The sequence below is a fragment of the Equus caballus genome, chromosome X (genome assembly GCF_041296265.1).
Source record: "Equus caballus isolate H_3958 breed thoroughbred chromosome X, TB-T2T, whole genome shotgun sequence".
Classification (NCBI taxonomy): domain Eukaryota; kingdom Metazoa; phylum Chordata; class Mammalia; order Perissodactyla; family Equidae; genus Equus; species Equus caballus.
In genome coordinates this window covers 9,288,248-9,306,387 of record NC_091715.1, presented here as the reverse complement: position 1 = coordinate 9,306,387, position 18,140 = coordinate 9,288,248, and the positions used below count along the sequence as shown (strand labels likewise).

Here is an 18,140-nt window from a genome sequence, read left to right as displayed (position 1 = left end):
TCCACTTTATATGTGGGTTGCTGTCACAACATGGCTGGCGAGTGGTGTAGGACCGTGCCCAGGATCTAAACCTGTGAACCCGGGCCATTGAAGCAGAGTGCACCAAACATAACCACTACGCCACGAGGCAGGCCCCAAGATGCTACTTTTAAAAGGAGATTCTCATATTAATAAAATCATTGGAAATTACTTAGATATTAAGGAGTGTGTGTTGAACCCCTTATTAAAAATGATTAAGTACTGTTAATTTTAACAATATTTTTTGGTAATAACTATTTTCACCAATGGAATAATACAGGAGCATTACCTTATACTTTGTGTTTCTAGAAAACCAGTACTGTCTTCTTCTTTGCATAAAACCAGAGCATTAGAAACAACTCAACTATCCCAAGTAACTAAGTGCCTGGCCATACACTTGTTGGGCAAGTGAACGCGAGGATCAGAAACTTCTGCTCTACATACATTTGAATCTTCAGATAAATTGAAAGCTGCTATTTCTCTCCAGATGTCCCCAAAAGTAGGCATGACTTTTCAGCTGAATACAGATGCCACCAGTCCAGAACCACACTTTGAGAAGCACTGTCTTACAGAATGACCATTATCCGTTACAGCGTCCACGACCCGTCTGGTTATTTTGAATCTCCCCACGTTAGCATGGCTCTCTGATAAAGGACTAGGCAAATGCAGTGAGTGCAATTAAGACTTTTTTGGCAGAAGGAAATGGAACAACCAAATCTGCAGAAGCAAGCATTCCAGGTTGCTGGAAGTTCTATTTTGTGCTTTGCCTCACTGCCCTGAGGCTTCACGATAAACTACTTCACCTTCCAGAGCTAGTGAGAGCTAGCGATTAGAATCATCAGAGGTTGCGGAGGTTACAGCAAATATCCCCCGGGTGAAGAAGCAAGAGGCCTCGTTTACTAACCGCAGCGTTTCTTCTAAAAAGTGGGACCTTCCTATGCCAGTCACTTCACCTCTTGGAGCCTTAGTTTCCTCATCTGTAAAATGAGATGGGAATTATTCAGTCTCGAATGTTCTGTCACACTCCAAACTCTTATCAACTCCTTGACATTTGACAGGAGAGGTGATGGGCTCTAAATTTGATCACGGAAGACGCTGGCCATTTTAGCACGTAACAGTTCAGTTACCTTTGGCATCACGATTCGTCTCCATTCTGACCTCTCACCGCAGGATGAAAACCCACTGAGGGACCAGGAAATCCGCGACCTGCAGGGTGCATGAAAAACTCCACTCTCTGGAGGTCACTGTCAAAGTCAGACTGAAATTCAGTCACCTCTTGGAAGCATGCTCTATTTTGATGAGCTTCTTGATTAAAAGCAAAACAAAAAAATGCACCTCATGACCCATTCTAAGGCTGGAACCGTTCTTAGAGGAAACTGAGGGAACAAATAACTTAGTCACTTACTCAGATCTCACCCCATTTCGTGACAGATGTAGGGATGGGTGTTTGTAGCCCAGCAGCAAAAGGATAATGCGATTATTTGGGTATAAATTTCATGTCGCACCAGGAGGCTGGCGTTTATATTTTTTAAGTGACTTCTGATTGCCATTGTCTTACCCACTTTGTACTAAAATGCTTTTCTACTTGAGATTGGTCCAGGGGTCAGGATGGATCTCCTCTGGAATTCTGACCTGAATATCAGGAGAGAGGATTAAAGAAAGTGGTCCTGGTTAAAATAATTCAGTGGCAAAAGGACTAAAGGGGCAAGTATATATGGTGACAGATAAAAATTAAACTATTGGTGGTGAGCACGATGCAGTCTATACAGAAACTGATATATAATAATGTACACCTGAAATTTACATAATGTTATAAACCATTATGACCTCAATAAAATAATATTAATAAAAAAGAGAAATTTCCCCCCCAAAAATAAAATAATTCAGCGGTTATCAGTCAGGGACAATTTTGCCCCCAGGGGATATCTGGCAATGTCTGGAGACATTTTTTGGTTGTCACAAATGTGTGTGTGGGGGGGGACACAAGACACAACGAGGACACTACTACCAGCACCACTGCTGCGGAGAAGAGTCTGTCCCTCTTTCAATACCTTAGGAGACTGCTCCATAGCCCTGGTCCCAAATAGGGGCATTCTGAGCCTTCAAGAAATTAGGGTTCTTCCTCAGTTCCTTTGATTGAGAACATGGCAGTGGCACTTCCTGAGTTCCTTCTGTAGCAAATATACATCAAAATGTGCCCCTAAAGAATCACTCTGATGATTTCAAAGAGTGACACAAATTCAGTTTTAGTCCTCACAATTTTTCTGATTCATGGTCAGTCTTGGCTTCGAGGCAAGAAGATACCAAATTTAACACTTCCTGTCTAGGGAAAATGAGAGAATTAAACATCCTCAGACACAGACGGCCAGGAGCTCACAGATGTGAGAATCCCTCGATGCAGAGAAGGGCAATGTCCATCAGTGAACGTTCGGGGCACTCTGCCTCTGCCGGGACTGTCCCCTGGGGTCTCTGAGACCACTTATGGCAATAATGGCAGCTGGGCCAGAGTACTGGCCGTCAAGCCAGGTCTTGACTGCATTTTCTAAAAGTGTCTCCCTTTTACGTCTTTTATGTGTGACTATAGCTCTTCAGCTTCTACAGTTAATTGACAACAGCTTTAAAAAGAACTATAACGGCACAGGCCCTTGGCACATTGCTGGGCTTGTCATACAGCCTGCTTTTTGTTGCATCTGGCACATCAGCGCCATGCTCATGGGGTTCCTTAGCCAAGGCAGTACTGGAGATCCAGAACCATCCACCTCAGGAGAGAGGGAACTAGGGTGATCAAGCAACCCGTTTGGCCCAGGACTGAGGGGTTTCCTGGGATGCAGGACTTGCAGTGCTAAAATTGAGTCTCCTGCAAGCCAAAACAAGTTGTTCACCTGATGGGGAAGTAATCATCTTGGCCTCATTGGAACATCTTTAGTTAGTGGAAATATTCCAACTAAACCTAGATGTCATAGCCAATTAAAACTGCTTGGGATGTCAGCAATCATCTACCCTCTCATTTTGGCAGTGACATGCAGACTCAGAGTGGTGTAGACATTTTCCCAGGTCACACAGCTTGCTAGTAGCATATCAGGAACCAAACTATAGATGGCCACCCTCCCAACTTAGGGCACTTTCCACTGCATTTCATTTTGCTTTCCCGTTCTCTTTTTATTGCTCTTTCGAAGTGTAAAATGAGTTCAGCTGGTTTTTCTTTTGACCACCGGACTCGGCTGCCAGAACAGTGAAAACTGCTCTTACTACGTTGGGCACCACTTTCGGTGGTACTGATGTTGGAATGGTGAATCAAATCGGGTTGTTGTAAATGGCCTCAGTTGATCACCATCTCTATTACTGCACGGCATTCATTCCTCCCTGTCATTTCTACGGCCCACTGGGAGTATTTCCAACATGCAACTATTTGTTACCACTGAATGCTACCCTTGACAGAGATGATCACATGCCAGGACAAGGTACCCCTGGGTGACGGGATGTTTGTGACTTGCTCACAGGCACATGGCTTAACATCTAAAAATGCATGAAAATCTTGCTTCTTCATTCTTACTTAGATTCTTTCAAAGGGAAGATTTAAGGTGCCTGCTCTAAAAATTGAAGATAATGTACAAAACAATCAAATCTAAGCACTTTACAGATACCACCTCACTTAATCCTCATCATACCCCTGAGGGAGGTACTACTATCCCATTTCACATATAAGGAAACTGAGGCACAGAGGGGTTAAGCAACTAGGCCAAAGAGGTTTTGTTGCTTTTTAACTCTAGTAAAAGTGGTCAGTCTGTGTTCCTGAGCATGATGGTCTTTCAGAAGAGAAAACAGATTTCGGGGACCACAGTGAAGCACACCAAAGCAGAACGTGGTCTTTGAAAGCAAAGGCAGGGCAAAGCAGAGGACGTGTTGCTGGGGTCCAGGGAGACCAATCGGGCACAGATCTGTAGCAAAAAGGAGGGACTGTTGACCTCTCCATGCAATGTACATGAAGGACACATAGTGTGTCTCAGCCCCTAACTTCCACCTTCATTGGATATCCTCGTGCAAACTTATTACGTACCAAACACCCTATGCTGCCCTGCTTCACTCCATGCTGGAATAGAAGCAGCCGGTTCTGGAAAATTCTGCCACAAAGTATCATCTGTACCGGCAGCCGCTTCACAAAGCCCTTTCTGATCTCCCCAGCCTGATAAAAGCCTCTGAACCCTGGTGGATCTTTCTTTCCCTTGACACGTAGCCTGTCCACCCCACAGCTCAGCTGGTGGATTTGGTAGGACCTGCTACATGAAATGGAACACTTCCAAAGAGGCGTGACAGCATTATGAGGTGGAATTGTAAAGTCGGTGAAATGTTTTTGGTGTTCCCAACTCTCCATTTTCTTCCTCCCTTCTAGTACGTTCTATCGTGTTCTGTCTTAAACTGTGATCTTCTCCAGCAGACTTGGTTTTAGTTCACAGGGATTTTTAAGACAAAACGTTGCCTGCGTTATCCACTTCAAAGCTGAGCTTTACTGGGAGAATTATAAATTTGCTTTGTCCCCACGAGAGCGACGGAGAGCATCACTGAATAGGGAGTTGTTTCATTGGAGCAGGAAACTCTTCTCGGTGCCTGTGAAATGGAAGCACATAAACAACTTGCGCGGGGCTGACATTTTAGTTGGGCCTGCTCCAATCTAGGGACATAGAATATTACTACTTGGACGTGTAAACACATGGGACAATCTTCAGTTTTACAGAAAACATCTACAATCATCAACTTAGATGGCTTATGTGGCACAGCTCTTACACTCTGGGGCAAGGAGACTGCTAATCAGTCCTTCAAATAGAAACACCTTCAAAATGGAGAAGAGCTGACTTCAATTAACTTCTGGCTTTTCTGTAATTTCATATGTTGGGCTGTAATTGTGAAGTAGCAAATATTTTCAGGTCCCCCAGCAAAATACATCATTCCATCCAAGCATATTATTCCACAAATGATGATACAAACTATGAAAGAAGTAAGTAGCACGATTTTATTGAAATAGTTTTAGTACAGTGTTCCAAGATCTTAAAATCCTATATTCTAAACCAATACAAGCACTGCAAATGTTACATTCTTGAATCTAGCTGACATCATGTCTAACAAAGGAAAGTTATAATATGAATATCTATAAGTTAGTTAATATAATTTAAGTTGGAGGCTGAGCAACTTTGGTATATTCATATTTCTCTGGCTCTCGCTTTTGGCTAGATAGACACCGAGTACCCTCATTCAGCAGAGTTGGACAAGACCAATATATTTGGTGGTTTCACTTAAATTTGTTTCCAGACAAGCAGGGAGGGATACATAGGTTCTAGGATTCAACTGCGTTCAAGCCCATCTTCATCATCTTTGTTGAACTGAAACCTTCGAAGAGTTAAGGTCGACACTGCTACTTGTACGGCTAAGTCTAATCAGTTGATAAAAGTATTAGAAGTACTTTAAAAAACAAAAGTGGGGCTAAATAATGATAGAAACAATCAGTTCTTAACTCAGAGAAGGACAATACAGATGTTTATCTGAAGATCATTATTTTAAAACTACCTCTATATCTTAGACTCTAAATCTCAAATGAAATGACTACCTTGAAATCAAATGGTTTTAGTCATATCAACATGTCTACACTTGTATGCCAAGCGGTCAACCTATGCGTGTTCATAACTACAGTTTCATTTCTCTATGCATAGAAATTCCAAGAAATATAGATATCACTCATTTATCAAAACTAAAAATTATATAGCATCTAAATAGGTTCTTTACATATATCAAGTCAACTCTAGACATAGTCAATCTGTATTGCATAGCTGACTTTACCAGGCTACAGTATCATTTTTTCTCAAAAACCATTTTAAGGTACAACAAAATGCTAGTTTCTACAATGGCTAAAATGATACTTTCTAACTTCGATTCAACCTCTGCTGTAATGAAGTTTGAAACTTTAAAGATTGCTGTTCAAGTTTGTTAATGGATTAAATAGATTGGATTTTTCCACCCGCAGAATTTAGATCAGAGACTGCATTCTCTTCAAGTTTTAAGATCTAGCAGAAGGGAGGTGGTTGTTTATTATTCCTAGGCTTTGTCTATGTAGGTAAATTCTCTTCTTCTGGGGCTAAGAATTCAGTTGGTTACCCACCAAGGTGCATATAATAAAATTCACCAAGTCCTTGCCTTCTGCCTCACTTAGGAGGATGTCGTCAAGGCCATCTTAGGGATAAAGCAATCACCCTCCACGACCACTCTTGGGCCACCATTTGAGCACTATCCCAATGGAGCAACTGACGTTTGCTTATCTGGACTTTTGTCGTGGGCCTTTCTTACCCCATTTTCATGTAACAGCTTTAGTTAAAATAATCAGTTGCCCAGGAGACTGACTACTTCTAATAACAAAAGGCAAAAGAACGTGAAATCAAAACTACAGAAATAATGTTTAAATTTGCACTTGGCAGCACTCAAAAAAACTTACCTTTTTATTGCGTCAAAAGCAAAATAATAACTAGACCAGTAAATTTGAGGGGACTTGTGGGGCGGGGGGGGGGTCTTTGTTTTGGTGGAAATCCACAACATGAAATTATCGGGAGAAAGGCCAAGTAAAATCTAGAGCTAAAAACAGGGTGTAAAAGAACAGGATGGCAGGACGTGAGGCTCAAAGAACTGTGCCTCCTGGATGGGCAGAGGGGAACAGGGATGTGACGGTGAGTTTCTAGATCAGATCTGTTGAACATAATTTTGGAATTTTAGGATATGACATTTCAGGTAAGTGAGAGTTGTAACATGTTTTTCAGAAGTGGCCCAAAAAGAAAAAAATACTGAACTACATTGCCTCTGAGATGTCTAATATTTACCAAAAAATAAATGTCAGTGGCTATCTTAAGCTACATAAAATTTGGTCAAATTAAGCACAATAATCAAAACGGTTTATTTGAAACCTGGTTACTAGAAAAAAAAAATATTCAAAATTCGGGGTATTATAAATTTTCTAAGGTTCACTCAGAAGTGAAAGGCTAATTCTATACAGGGTTTTACCCAAATGTCCATAGGCATTATCATTATATATTTACACAGAAGGCTTTAATCTAAAGTCACTTTTGGCAACTGGAAAAATATAAAATACGAACTTCCACAATGGAATTACACACTTGAAAGTTGTGGCCTCAAAGTACTGACAAAACAAAGAAAAAGGTCACCTATCAGAACAAGTCAAGATGACAAAAACAGTTCTCATTTAAGACAGTTCACTTAAAGATCAAATAACCACCTCTCTCCCCCCAAAACTGGAAATAAATGGTCTTGAGCTTTAGAAGGGGGAACAAGAGATCTTGGAGTATACAAAGATCTGATGCTTTTGCATTACCCTACAATTGCTGAGCCCTAAAGCTAACAAATCAGAGAAACAGAAGCCAGCGCAGGCTTGATGCACACTTCACGCCTGCATTTACAGCGGGACGTGGCTGAACAGGTAAGACACAGATTCACCATTGTGTGTCCTTCGGATCGCCTCGGCCAAGATCATCGAAATGTCAATCACCTAAATGCCAACAGAAAAACAGGGAAGTGGGACATCTCAGTCATGTTTAATTGAAAACATAAAGGCCAGAAAGTCTAGAAACGATTTTGCCAGCACATGAGATGCGCTACTATCGAAACCTCCCCGCCCATTTCTTTGGCGAGGACAGACAGTTTGGGGTCTATCTTCAAATTATGAACTCATATGGGACCCTGGAAGCAAGATTTTCAGTGCAGATACTCAAAAGCTTTTCAGGGCTGCCGTCAACCACAGACATCCTTTCCTTGGGGCATTTGCTACTTTAAAATTAATTTTACTCAATCATCATATGGAAGGTTTTCCTCTCTCTTGCTTTTCCGAAAATGCAGTGACTGGGTCGTTTAAGGGCACAGCTGTGATCATCTAACTCAGGGGCCAGCAAACTACTTTTTCTTTAAAGGGCCCGATAGTAAATATTTTCAGCTTTGTAGGCCAGACTCAACTCAGTCATAGCATGAGAACAGCCATAGACAATACATGAATGAATGGGCACGGCTGTATTCCAATAAAACTTTATTTACAAAAAAAGATGGTGGGCCGGATTGGCTGAGGCTCAACTACTGCTAATCATGCACGAAAATCTAAGGTAGAGCTATTTTGACCAAGTTCAAATGTTATCTCCTTCTGCCAAATGAACTGCGGTGCTCTCTGATGGATTAGAAACCGTGAAGTGGATCACTTTGACCCATCTTCACATTCTAATGACGGGAATGGAGGCTTCTAGCGATGAAGTAACTTGCCAAGGTTCACTGTGACACAGAGGCAAAACGGGTATTCGAACCCTTTCAACTTATTTCAGGCAGGCTGGTGTAAAGTAATTATCCCCACGCTCTGGTGGCCTCCCAAGTCAGGAGGGGCAGGATGGAGTAAAGCTCTGAAGATCCTCCACACAGCCTGCTGCTTTTTTCTCCCTCATATTTTTAAATTGTGATAAAATATATGTAACATAAAATTTGCCATTTTAACGATTTTTAAGTATACAATTCAGTGGCATTAATTACGTTCCCAATGTTGTGTAACCATCACTACTATCTGTTTTGAAAACTTTTTAATCATACCAAACAGAAACTGTCCCCATTCAACACTAACTCCCCAGCTCCGGTCCCCGCTAGTCTACTTTCTGGCTCTATGAATTTGATTACTCCAGGTCCCTCAGATAAGAGGAACCAGGCAGTATTTGTCCCTTCGCGTCTGTCTTCTTTCCTTTAGTGTAGTTTTCAAGGTTCACCCACGCTGTCATGAGTCAGACTTTCCTTCCTTTGAACGGCGGATACTGTTCTGTCCTATGAACACACCATGCTTTACTTCTTCATTCATCTGCTCAGAGACACTGGGTTGTTTCTACCTTTCCGCTACAATGACTATGGCTGCTATGAACATTCGCGCACAAGCTTTTGTTTGAACATCTGTTTTCAAATTCTGGCCTACACCTCAAGTGGACTTGCTGGGTCACATGGTAATTCTGTTTAGCTTTAGCACAGCCTGTTTCTTACTGTTTTTCTCTTGTGGTTTCATTCACTTACTATGTCTAACTTTGACCTCTGCCAGCCCCCGCCTTTCTCGGAGATCTGACGTGAACCACACCCTCACTGTTACAAGAAGCTGCAACCTCTGCCAACATCTGCTTAGCAAGCAGTCACAGGCAGAAGACGCAATGCTATTTTCCAGGATCTGAGGCAGAGGCCTCGCTGCCTGGTTCTGCCTGCAGCGTAGACAGTACCTGAATCTTGGAGCAGTGTCTCATCTTGTCCTCCTGAGGAATCGTGTTGGTGACAACAACAGCCTCAAAGGCGGCATTATTTATTCTGGAAATAGCAGGCCCGGAGAAGATTCCATGGGTAAGGATAGCATAAACTTTGGTGGCTCCAGCTGACAGTAGCCTGTAAAATAGAAGACAAAAAACTTAAGTGTACATACAAATATTCTTGAAACATTCTCCCCTTAGCATGAATTTAAAAGCAAAGAGTGTGTTCCATAAAGGAAAACATGAAACCAATCTCACTCACATTTATTAGCCCCAAACAGGATCTTATAAGGTACATGCTGGCAAAACACTTTGTGACCCCTTAAATCTGGGATTATCGACCATGGCACTGGGCCTGGATAATGCTTTGCTGTGCAGCATCCTTGGTCTCTACCCACTAACAACACCCACCTCCCCTCAGTTGTGACAACCCAAATCGTCTCCGGACACAGTCGAATGTCCTCCAGGGAACAAGATTGCCCTTGGGTGAGAACGGCTGGTTTAAACCAATAAAGCCAGATAGCATCATTTTGACATATAATCAATATAAAGTATCATTAATGAGATAGTCTTCGTTTCGTACTGTCTTTGAAACTTGGTGTGTACTCGACGCTCTCAGTGCATCTTAAGTCAGACTGACCACATTCGGAATGCTCCACAGCCATGTGTGGCTGGGTGGTGGCTCCCACTCTAGACAGCCCAGCTCTAAATCCTCCAGAAGCCAAAGGCTGGAGTGAAGGTCAAACAGAAGGAAGCAAGAGCCCGTGAGACTGTCTCTTTCCTTCTGCTTGGTTTTAGGGGAAGCACATTCTCTGACTCTTTTACTTGGTGAGGAAGACTGGCCCTGAGCTGACATCTGTTGCCAATCTTCCTCTTTTTCCTTGAGGAAGACTGTTGCTGAGCTAACATCTATGCCTATCTTCCTGTATTTTACGTGGGTGCCACCACCACATGGCTTGTCAAGTGGTGCTAGGTCCGCACCCGGGATCTGAACCTGTGTATCCTGGGCCGCCGAAGTGGTGCACGCGAATTTAACCACTACACCACCAGGCTGGCCCCTCTGACCCTTTTTAAAACATACTGAAAGCTCAACCCTGAAAATGAAAACCAGGCCATAAAGGCCTGTGGGGTTTTTTTCTACCAAAAAAACAAATGGGCTCAGAATTCCCTTTGGTGTGATGCCACTGCCTAGCAACCAGTAATAATTAGGAAAAACAGGCACAGTTTTTAAAAGCTGACATTTTTCCTTTCTTAATCAGATGTCCTAACACTTTCCCAAACCATCCCTCATACTTGTCTGCAGCGTGGCAGATCGTGCCACATGTGTCGGCCATGTCGTCCACAAGGATAGCCACACGGTCCTTCACATCGCCCACCAGAACCATCCGGTCCACTTCATTCGCCTTCTTTCTCTCTTTGTGAATCAAGGCAAAGTCCACATTCAACCTGTCCGCAATTGATGTGACCCTGAACAAAGACACAAACGGACATGTTGAATATGGTCAATACAAGAAAATCGTGTTCTTTCAAGTTGTATTTTAGGAACGTGCTAACCAACCACACTCAAGATAATGAGAGAATCAGGTCTCACTTGTAAAGCCAGGCCTGCTCTGGGATATGCATTCAGCAACCCACGGGGAGAAATGTGCCAGTGATGTAGCCTTGCCCCGTGGCAGCTGGTGAAGCATGTCGGGGCACCTTGACCACTGGATGAAAAAACTGGATAAGAAACTGATATTCAGGGGGCCGGCCCCATGGCTGAGTAGTTAAGTTCGCGCACTCCGCTTCGTTGGCCCAGGATTTCGCCAGTTCATATCCTAGGTGCAGACATGGCACCACTCATCAGGCCATGCTGAGGTGGTGTCCCACATAGCACAACCAGAGGCACTCACAACTAGAATATACAACTATGTACTGGGGGGCTTTGGGGAGAAGAACAAAAAAAAACGACTGGCAACAGATGTTAGCTCAGGTGCCAATCTTTAAAAAAAAAAAGAAACTGATATTCATTAGAGTTTATGGGCACTTTTTAAAAATCATGGACGCAACTTAAAGCAAGTTATTTAGAAACTGCCATTTGCTCAGTCTGTGGAGCCGCCAGTGGGGACAAAAGTCCTGGTTAACGCATCTATGTAATCTGTGGGCTTATGAAAATGGACTTTACTGCACTCGAGCCCTCAGGAGACTGTTCCCAACTCCAGGCCTCTGCTCATCTGTGGCACGTGCTCAGAAAGGGCTGAGCTGGTAACAGGACGAGAAGATGGCAGGCCAGGCTTGTCGCTAAGTCGGGGGCATTTTGGACTCTTCCCATGAAGAATGGACTTAAATGATGAAACTTACCACAAGATAACACCATGGACATAATGTGACATGAAGCAAGATTTTCCTATTTCAGTTTCTAAAACAACAGTCAGTTGTTATGCAATTCAGCTAAAAAAATATTTATTGAGGAACTGATACACACACACTCACACCCCAGTGCAAGGTACAACCTCCATACGCTTTTTTTTTCCCTCCTTCTTCTCCCCAAAGCCCCCCAGTACATAGTTGTATATTTCAGTTGTGGTCCTTCTAGTTGTGGCATGGGGGAGGCCGCCTCAGCATGGCTTGATGAGCGGTGCCATATCCACGCCCAGGATCCGAACCAGCAAAATCTTGGTGCACCAAAGCGGAGCGCACGAACTTAACCACTTGGCTACGGAGCTGGCCCCCTCCATACGCTTTTAGTCCTGGTCCCATTCACTGCACCATCCTTAGATGGCGACCAGGAATGGGGCTCCATGGGAGTTCTGGTCAAGGAGAGAGCAGGCAAGTCTCTAGGAGGAACATACTTTCTGGGCCAAGAGGGCAGCGTGAAGGGACTAAGTACCCCAGGTCACGGTCACCCCTGCCTGTTTCTGAGAATGTTCAAGGACCAGTTGTTTTTTTTTCAATTGTGATAAAATAGATATATAATAGCATATATCATTTTAACCACTGTAAGTGTACCATTCAGTGGTATTAAGTATTCATCACATTGTGCAAGCACCACCTCTAATTTCCATCACCCCAAAAGGAAGCCTTGTACCCATTAAACAGTCACTCACCATTTCCCCCAATCCCCAGGCCCCAGCAACCATGAATCCACTCACTTTGTCTCTATGGATTTACCTATTCTGGACTTTTCATATAAATGGAATCATACAATATGTGGCCTTTTGTATCTGGTATTTTTCAATTGGCATGATGTTTACATGGTTCATCCATGTTGTAGCATCTATCAGTATTCTATTCCTTTTTATGGATGAATAATATTCCACAGTTAAGGATATAGCACATTTTGTTTACCCATTCATCCACTGACGGACACTTGGGTTATTTCCACCTCTTGGCTATTTTGATTAGTGCTGCTATGAACACTGGCACACAAGTGTCTGTTTGAGGCCCTGCTTTCAAGTCCTTTAGGTATACAGCCACAGGCAGAATTGCTAGAGCTCCCAGGTCATATGGTAACTGTGTGTTACTTATTTGACCAGTATTTTCCCAGCTTCCAACTACCCTCTTCAATCTGATCAAAGAATACAACCACTTTTTTCACACGTTAATGTTTTTTCTACATTGAAGTTAGCAGGGACATTCGGTACCTCAAGCAAGGGACATAAGTGAAAATGAGACCTAAAGCAAGGCTGCCTGCATTCCATGTAGAAATATTGCCATTCCCAGATGACGTTTTAGAGTTGCATTTTGGGAGTGTGGCTGCCTAGGCCCCCTGGTTACCCTTCCCGAGGGAAACAACTACGAGGCTAGATTACAAAGGGAAGGCTCTTTCTAAGGGCATCACTGAGCTGGAATGGTAGCAGGAATCTTCAGAGGCAGAGAATATAAAGGTAGGTTATCCCAAAGAGCTAGCACGCAGCTAAGTTCCTGCCCTGAGGGCACTGAGGAACCCTGAATGATCCTGAGCTTCTGTTTTGATGGCGGAGACATGGGGGGAGGGGGGTGCCTAGGGCTCAGCTGAGCTGGAGTCTAACAGGAGACCCTGCGTACCAAGGGGACACCGGCCAAAGTTTATCCCTTCAGAATAATGAGGGAAAAATAAACCTGCTGCCCAGGTGGGGACAGCGAGGACACTTGTCTGTCTCACACTCCACGCTAAGCGGAGGGGGTGAGTTCTCTCTCGAGAGAGAGACAGTTCCAAACCACAAGTCAGCTCTCCTGAGGGTTGTTCGTCCAAACTCCTATGACATGTATGACAAAAACTCCCAAGTGGAGAATTCAATCCTAAGTGACACCTTGGGGTAGTACCCCAGGGGTTTGGCAACAAGTGCAAATCCTCTCTGAAGGATTATGATGATAAAATTCCAAGGAAGATGAAGGATTCACAGGAGAGTCACAAAACATCCAAGGAAGCAAGGCCCGCACAGTGAGGGCCACCAGAAACAACTGGGGACAGTCACAACAGCAAAACATCAGACACTGGAATTAGCCAAGAAAGAACAAGAAATGATTGCTTTCTATGTTTGAGAGAAAGAAAATAGAAGCTTGGATAAGGATGAAAGGACTATACAAAGAATGAGCAATCATGACTTGAGAAAGAAGACAATTTCCAGAAATGAAAAAATATTATATCTGAAATTAAAAACTTGGTACGTAAAGAGCTTAAATACACCTGAAGAGAGGATGAGTAAATTAGCAGAGATGAAGACACTGTCTAGAAAGCAGCCCAAGAGACAAAAGAGAGAAAATATGAAAAAGTAGCTAAGGGACAGGAAGAACAGAGTGAGAAGGTGACAGGAAAAACTGGAGGTTTAGAAAGAGATAAAAGAACAAGAAAGAGGCAACATTCAAAGAACAATGACTGAGAATTTTCCAGGACTATTGGAAGACACCAATCCTCTGACCCAATGAGCCCAGCAAATGAATCCCCAAGCTGTAACAAAACCAGAGACGATGCGGAAACCTTAAAAGAGGCAAAGGATGAAGACAGGTCACCTAGAAAGGAGCAGCCATCAAACCGATGGCCAAACTCTCAAAGCCAACCACGGAACCAGAAGTTGGGGAAGCAGTATCTTCCACGTGACGAGAGGAAATAACTGTCAGCCTAGGAGTCTCTATCCAGCAAAGCCATCTTTCAAGAACAAGGGCAAAATAAAGATATTTTCCACTAAATTATACAACCTGAGAATTCACTTCCAACATACAATCAGTTAGGGAAAATTCTAAAGAGGGCAATGGAAGCAAAAGGGAAATGATAAGAGAAACACTGAGATCTAACTGGTGGGGGAGTGCGGGGATGTGGAGCAAAAATACTGGTCAATATGTGGACAAATCTAAAACTATCTTGATTGTATAATAATAATAATAACAATATCTAATTTTTAGAGAAGAAAAAACTACACTGGACAACAGCTTTAAAGCACAAAAGATGGTGGTCATGAATCCAAATACGTCAGTAATCATAACGGAAGAGGGGTCAAACTTCCCAGTTAAAGACAAAGACTGTTGGATTACATAAGACAGTAAGACGTCAATTCTGATCTCCGAAGTCCCTGGAAGCAAAAGGAAGCGTTACTATGACGAGGCTCATGTTCTTCCTATCCTTAGAAAAATCATCCTTCTGCCTGGAACCCAACCCACGTTGCTCTAGTCAATACCCTTTGTTTCTAAAGCTCTCCATTTACCACTGGTTTCCTAACTCTAGGATTTAATTGAGAAAAAAAGTTAATTTGAATGCTGACAAAAATTTTGCCCCATCATCACCTCAAAGCCTACACTACTATCCATAGGCCAATTTCATAAAAGATAAGCCATTTAAACTCCAACTAAGGAAAGCCAGTTTCTCAGAACACAGACAGGTTTTCCCAAGAAAAGATCCTTTGAATAGCTTGCATACAATGTGCATACACATTAAATTTTGTGTTTATTTGTAAGGACCAGGAAGATCTCAGCACAGCAGGGACCCAGTCCGCAGCCCCACGCTGGGAAACACCACCATTTGTGGCTGAAGTTCCTTGCCTCTGAAACTTAGGCATAACCTGTGTTCACGCTTCCGCCAGGTGATCTGGTACAGACAGCCCAGCGCGGGCGGTGGAGGCCTGTGAGGGCAAGAAGCTGAGCTATGTGGTTTTGGGGGAGCCAGGCATGGGACATGAATGGGGAGCCCCAGCCACTTCAGGTACCAAATGGTCATGTCAGAAGCAGGAAATAAAGGAAAATATCCATGCAAAAAGCCCCCTAGGTTGCCAGAACATTCCTATTCCTCAATAGGCTACAACTCTTATTTTCCAGGTATATACATGAGATTTAATATATATTCGTAACAAATGATGTTGAGACAAAGTATCACATAGAAATCTTAGGTAGAAAAGGCTAGAACAAAAATAATGTATACTGCGATTTCCATTTCTTAGACACATTTACTTTCTTTCCAAAAGGAAAACAATAAAAGTTAAATCTGAATTATTTAGTTTCACCAACTTCTCATACTAGTTTTATGTTAATATTGATTATCTCAACAGTGCTAGGTGTATTTTCTTCTAAGGTTTATTTTTCCTTTGCTGTCAACCCAATCAAGCTTCAGACTACCCAAGAGCGACCTCTTGTGGTGATATTAAGTTTTACCCAGAACGAGTCAAGCCTCAAAGCTTTTTCTAAGGCGAGCAGTTCCAATTTGTCAGATAGGTATCTGTTTTCTTTGGTGAAATATGACTCGTTGCATCAAGCAAAGAAACCACAGATAATGTCAACTGCACATATCATGCGTTACTTGCTGGGCTGTTCTGTCAGTTGGGAAACAGCTTACTGTAGAATATGAGGATGACAATGACATGTAGCAGAAACTCTGGGAAAGAGGAAAGGAGGTGGCAAAAAATCCGAAATGTATACCCCAAAAAAGCCTGACTTTCCTGGCAGAGGGAGCGGGGATTGCGGAGTGGGACTGCTTTGAAGGGCCTCGGAACAAAACAGCATCTCAACCCGGCCATTTACTCTGGTGAGTTGATTGTGCATTTTTTTAAAGCAGGGGTTGGCAAGTAGATGGGGTATACAATGAAAGTTGGGGCTTCAAATCAATAGGAAAAGATGGATTGCTCAAAAAATAGTCCTGGAACAACTAGATAGCTAGGAGGGAAAAAAAGAGTTGGATTCTTATTTTACTCTTTATTCTAAAATGAATTTCAGATGGAAGAAAAAGTGGAACACTAAAATGAAAAAAGGCAATCCTTAAACTATATGAAATCATAGGAGAAGAAAAATGTTACAAGAAGGGTGAATCCTTCATAAACCCAGAGGCCATAATGTGAAAAAGAGATAAATATGACTACATAAGTATGTTTTAAAAGTCCCGCAGAGAATAAAAATACAAAAAGGGAAGAAACGAAAAACTTGGGGAAATATTTGCAACACACACACACACACACACAAGAAACAGAGGTGTGACCTCCTGCCCACAGCGCAGCATTCCTAACAATCCAGAGGAAAAGGCCTCGGGCCAATAGAACAATAGGCAAGAGGTCTCAACAGACCCTCACAGAAAATAAACACACAGAAGGGCCACTTGACCTTATCCACAGCAAGCGGCCTCCACAGGAAGAGATGGCGTATATCACTCATCTGATCTGTGAAGTGAGAAAAGCCTGGTAATCCGCTGTGTGAGCGAGCCTGTGTGGAAACTCACTGGCATCCATACTTGGGGATATCAACTGGTCCCTCTTCTGTGAAAGACCAAATTTTGGCATTGTCCATCAAAACCAAAATGGCCTGTGCCCTTTGACTCGGTGACTGCAGTTCTAGAACAAATCCTACTTCCACAGGTACACAAAATGGGAAAGCCAGTGTGTGCTGCAGGACTGTGTCAACAGTGCAAACAACAGTGCCTACAAGGGATGGACGGGGACCCCTTAAAGGCATCCTGACATGCAAACAATGGAGTGTGACCCAGCTGGAAGAAAGAAGAGAGCAGACCTCCTGCAGAGCTGTGCAATCACTGCTAAGACCCTGCAAGTTTTTAAAACACACAATGATGAAGTGTGTACAGCCTTTTATTTGTGTGAAATGGGGACATTCCCGTTTGAAGTTTGCTAAGTGCATGTATATTTTTGGACTATATATAAAAAATAGGGTTGGCATAGGAAAAGAAAAGGCCACATAAGTTTGTGGCATCTATTATTCTTTTGGCTTATTAACCAAAGTAATTTTTTCTGGTTAAAAAAAGAAATACGCCGGACACAAAAGCCACATATCGTATGATCCATCCACATGTAAAACACCCAGAGGGGCAAATCCATAGACAGCAAGTAGCTAAGTGGTGGTCAGGGGCCGGAGGAAGAGGGAACGGGGGGTGCCTGCTAGTGGGTAGCGGTTTCTTTCTGGACTGACGAAATGTTCTGGAATTAGACAGTGGTGATAGATGCACAAACCTGTGAATATACTAAAAACCACTGACCTGGGCACTTTGAATGAGTGAACTGTAGATATGTGAATTATATCTCAATAAAGCTGTTACTAAAAACAAGTTACATCTGACGCTCGCGTCCCCCTTGTTCACCTCTAACCTTCCAGCAGGCCAGTGGTTTGCCACATTTGAATGCAGATTCCACTGTGTGACTTAAGTTTCCAAGCAAACTGCAAGCATTTCCAGTAGAAATTACTCCGAAATGTTGCTCACAGTCCCCTGACTTCTCAAGCAGACCACACTGAGTGTGCTCCGCCCTGGAGGCCTGGCTGAGGGCTAGGACACACGGCTGCTCCCCACCCTGTGCCCCACCATGTCGGCCGCCTGCCTGGGGTCTTTGCAAGTTAACTTTCTGCTTCTGTCTTTTATACGTCGTGTCTCCTTCCTAT

At 43.0% G+C, this 18,140-nt stretch overlaps 1 protein-coding gene across 1 annotated transcript in view; it reads right to left on the bottom strand.

The window, feature by feature from the left end:
- Positions 1–5,012: 5,012 nt before the first annotated feature.
- PRPS2 (phosphoribosyl pyrophosphate synthetase 2) overlaps positions 5,013–18,140 on the bottom strand; it is a 30,765-nt gene continuing 17,637 nt past the window's right edge. Inside the window, exons 5-7 of the mRNA XM_023634465.2 lie at positions 10,614–10,787; positions 9,297–9,456; positions 5,013–7,558 (exon numbers count right to left, since the gene is read on the bottom strand). Of these exons, the coding sequence (XP_023490233.1) occupies positions 7,466–7,558; positions 9,297–9,456; positions 10,614–10,787 (427 nt within the window). The 3' untranslated portion in view covers positions 5,013–7,465. The remainder of the gene's footprint in view (positions 7,559–9,296; positions 9,457–10,613; positions 10,788–18,140) is intronic.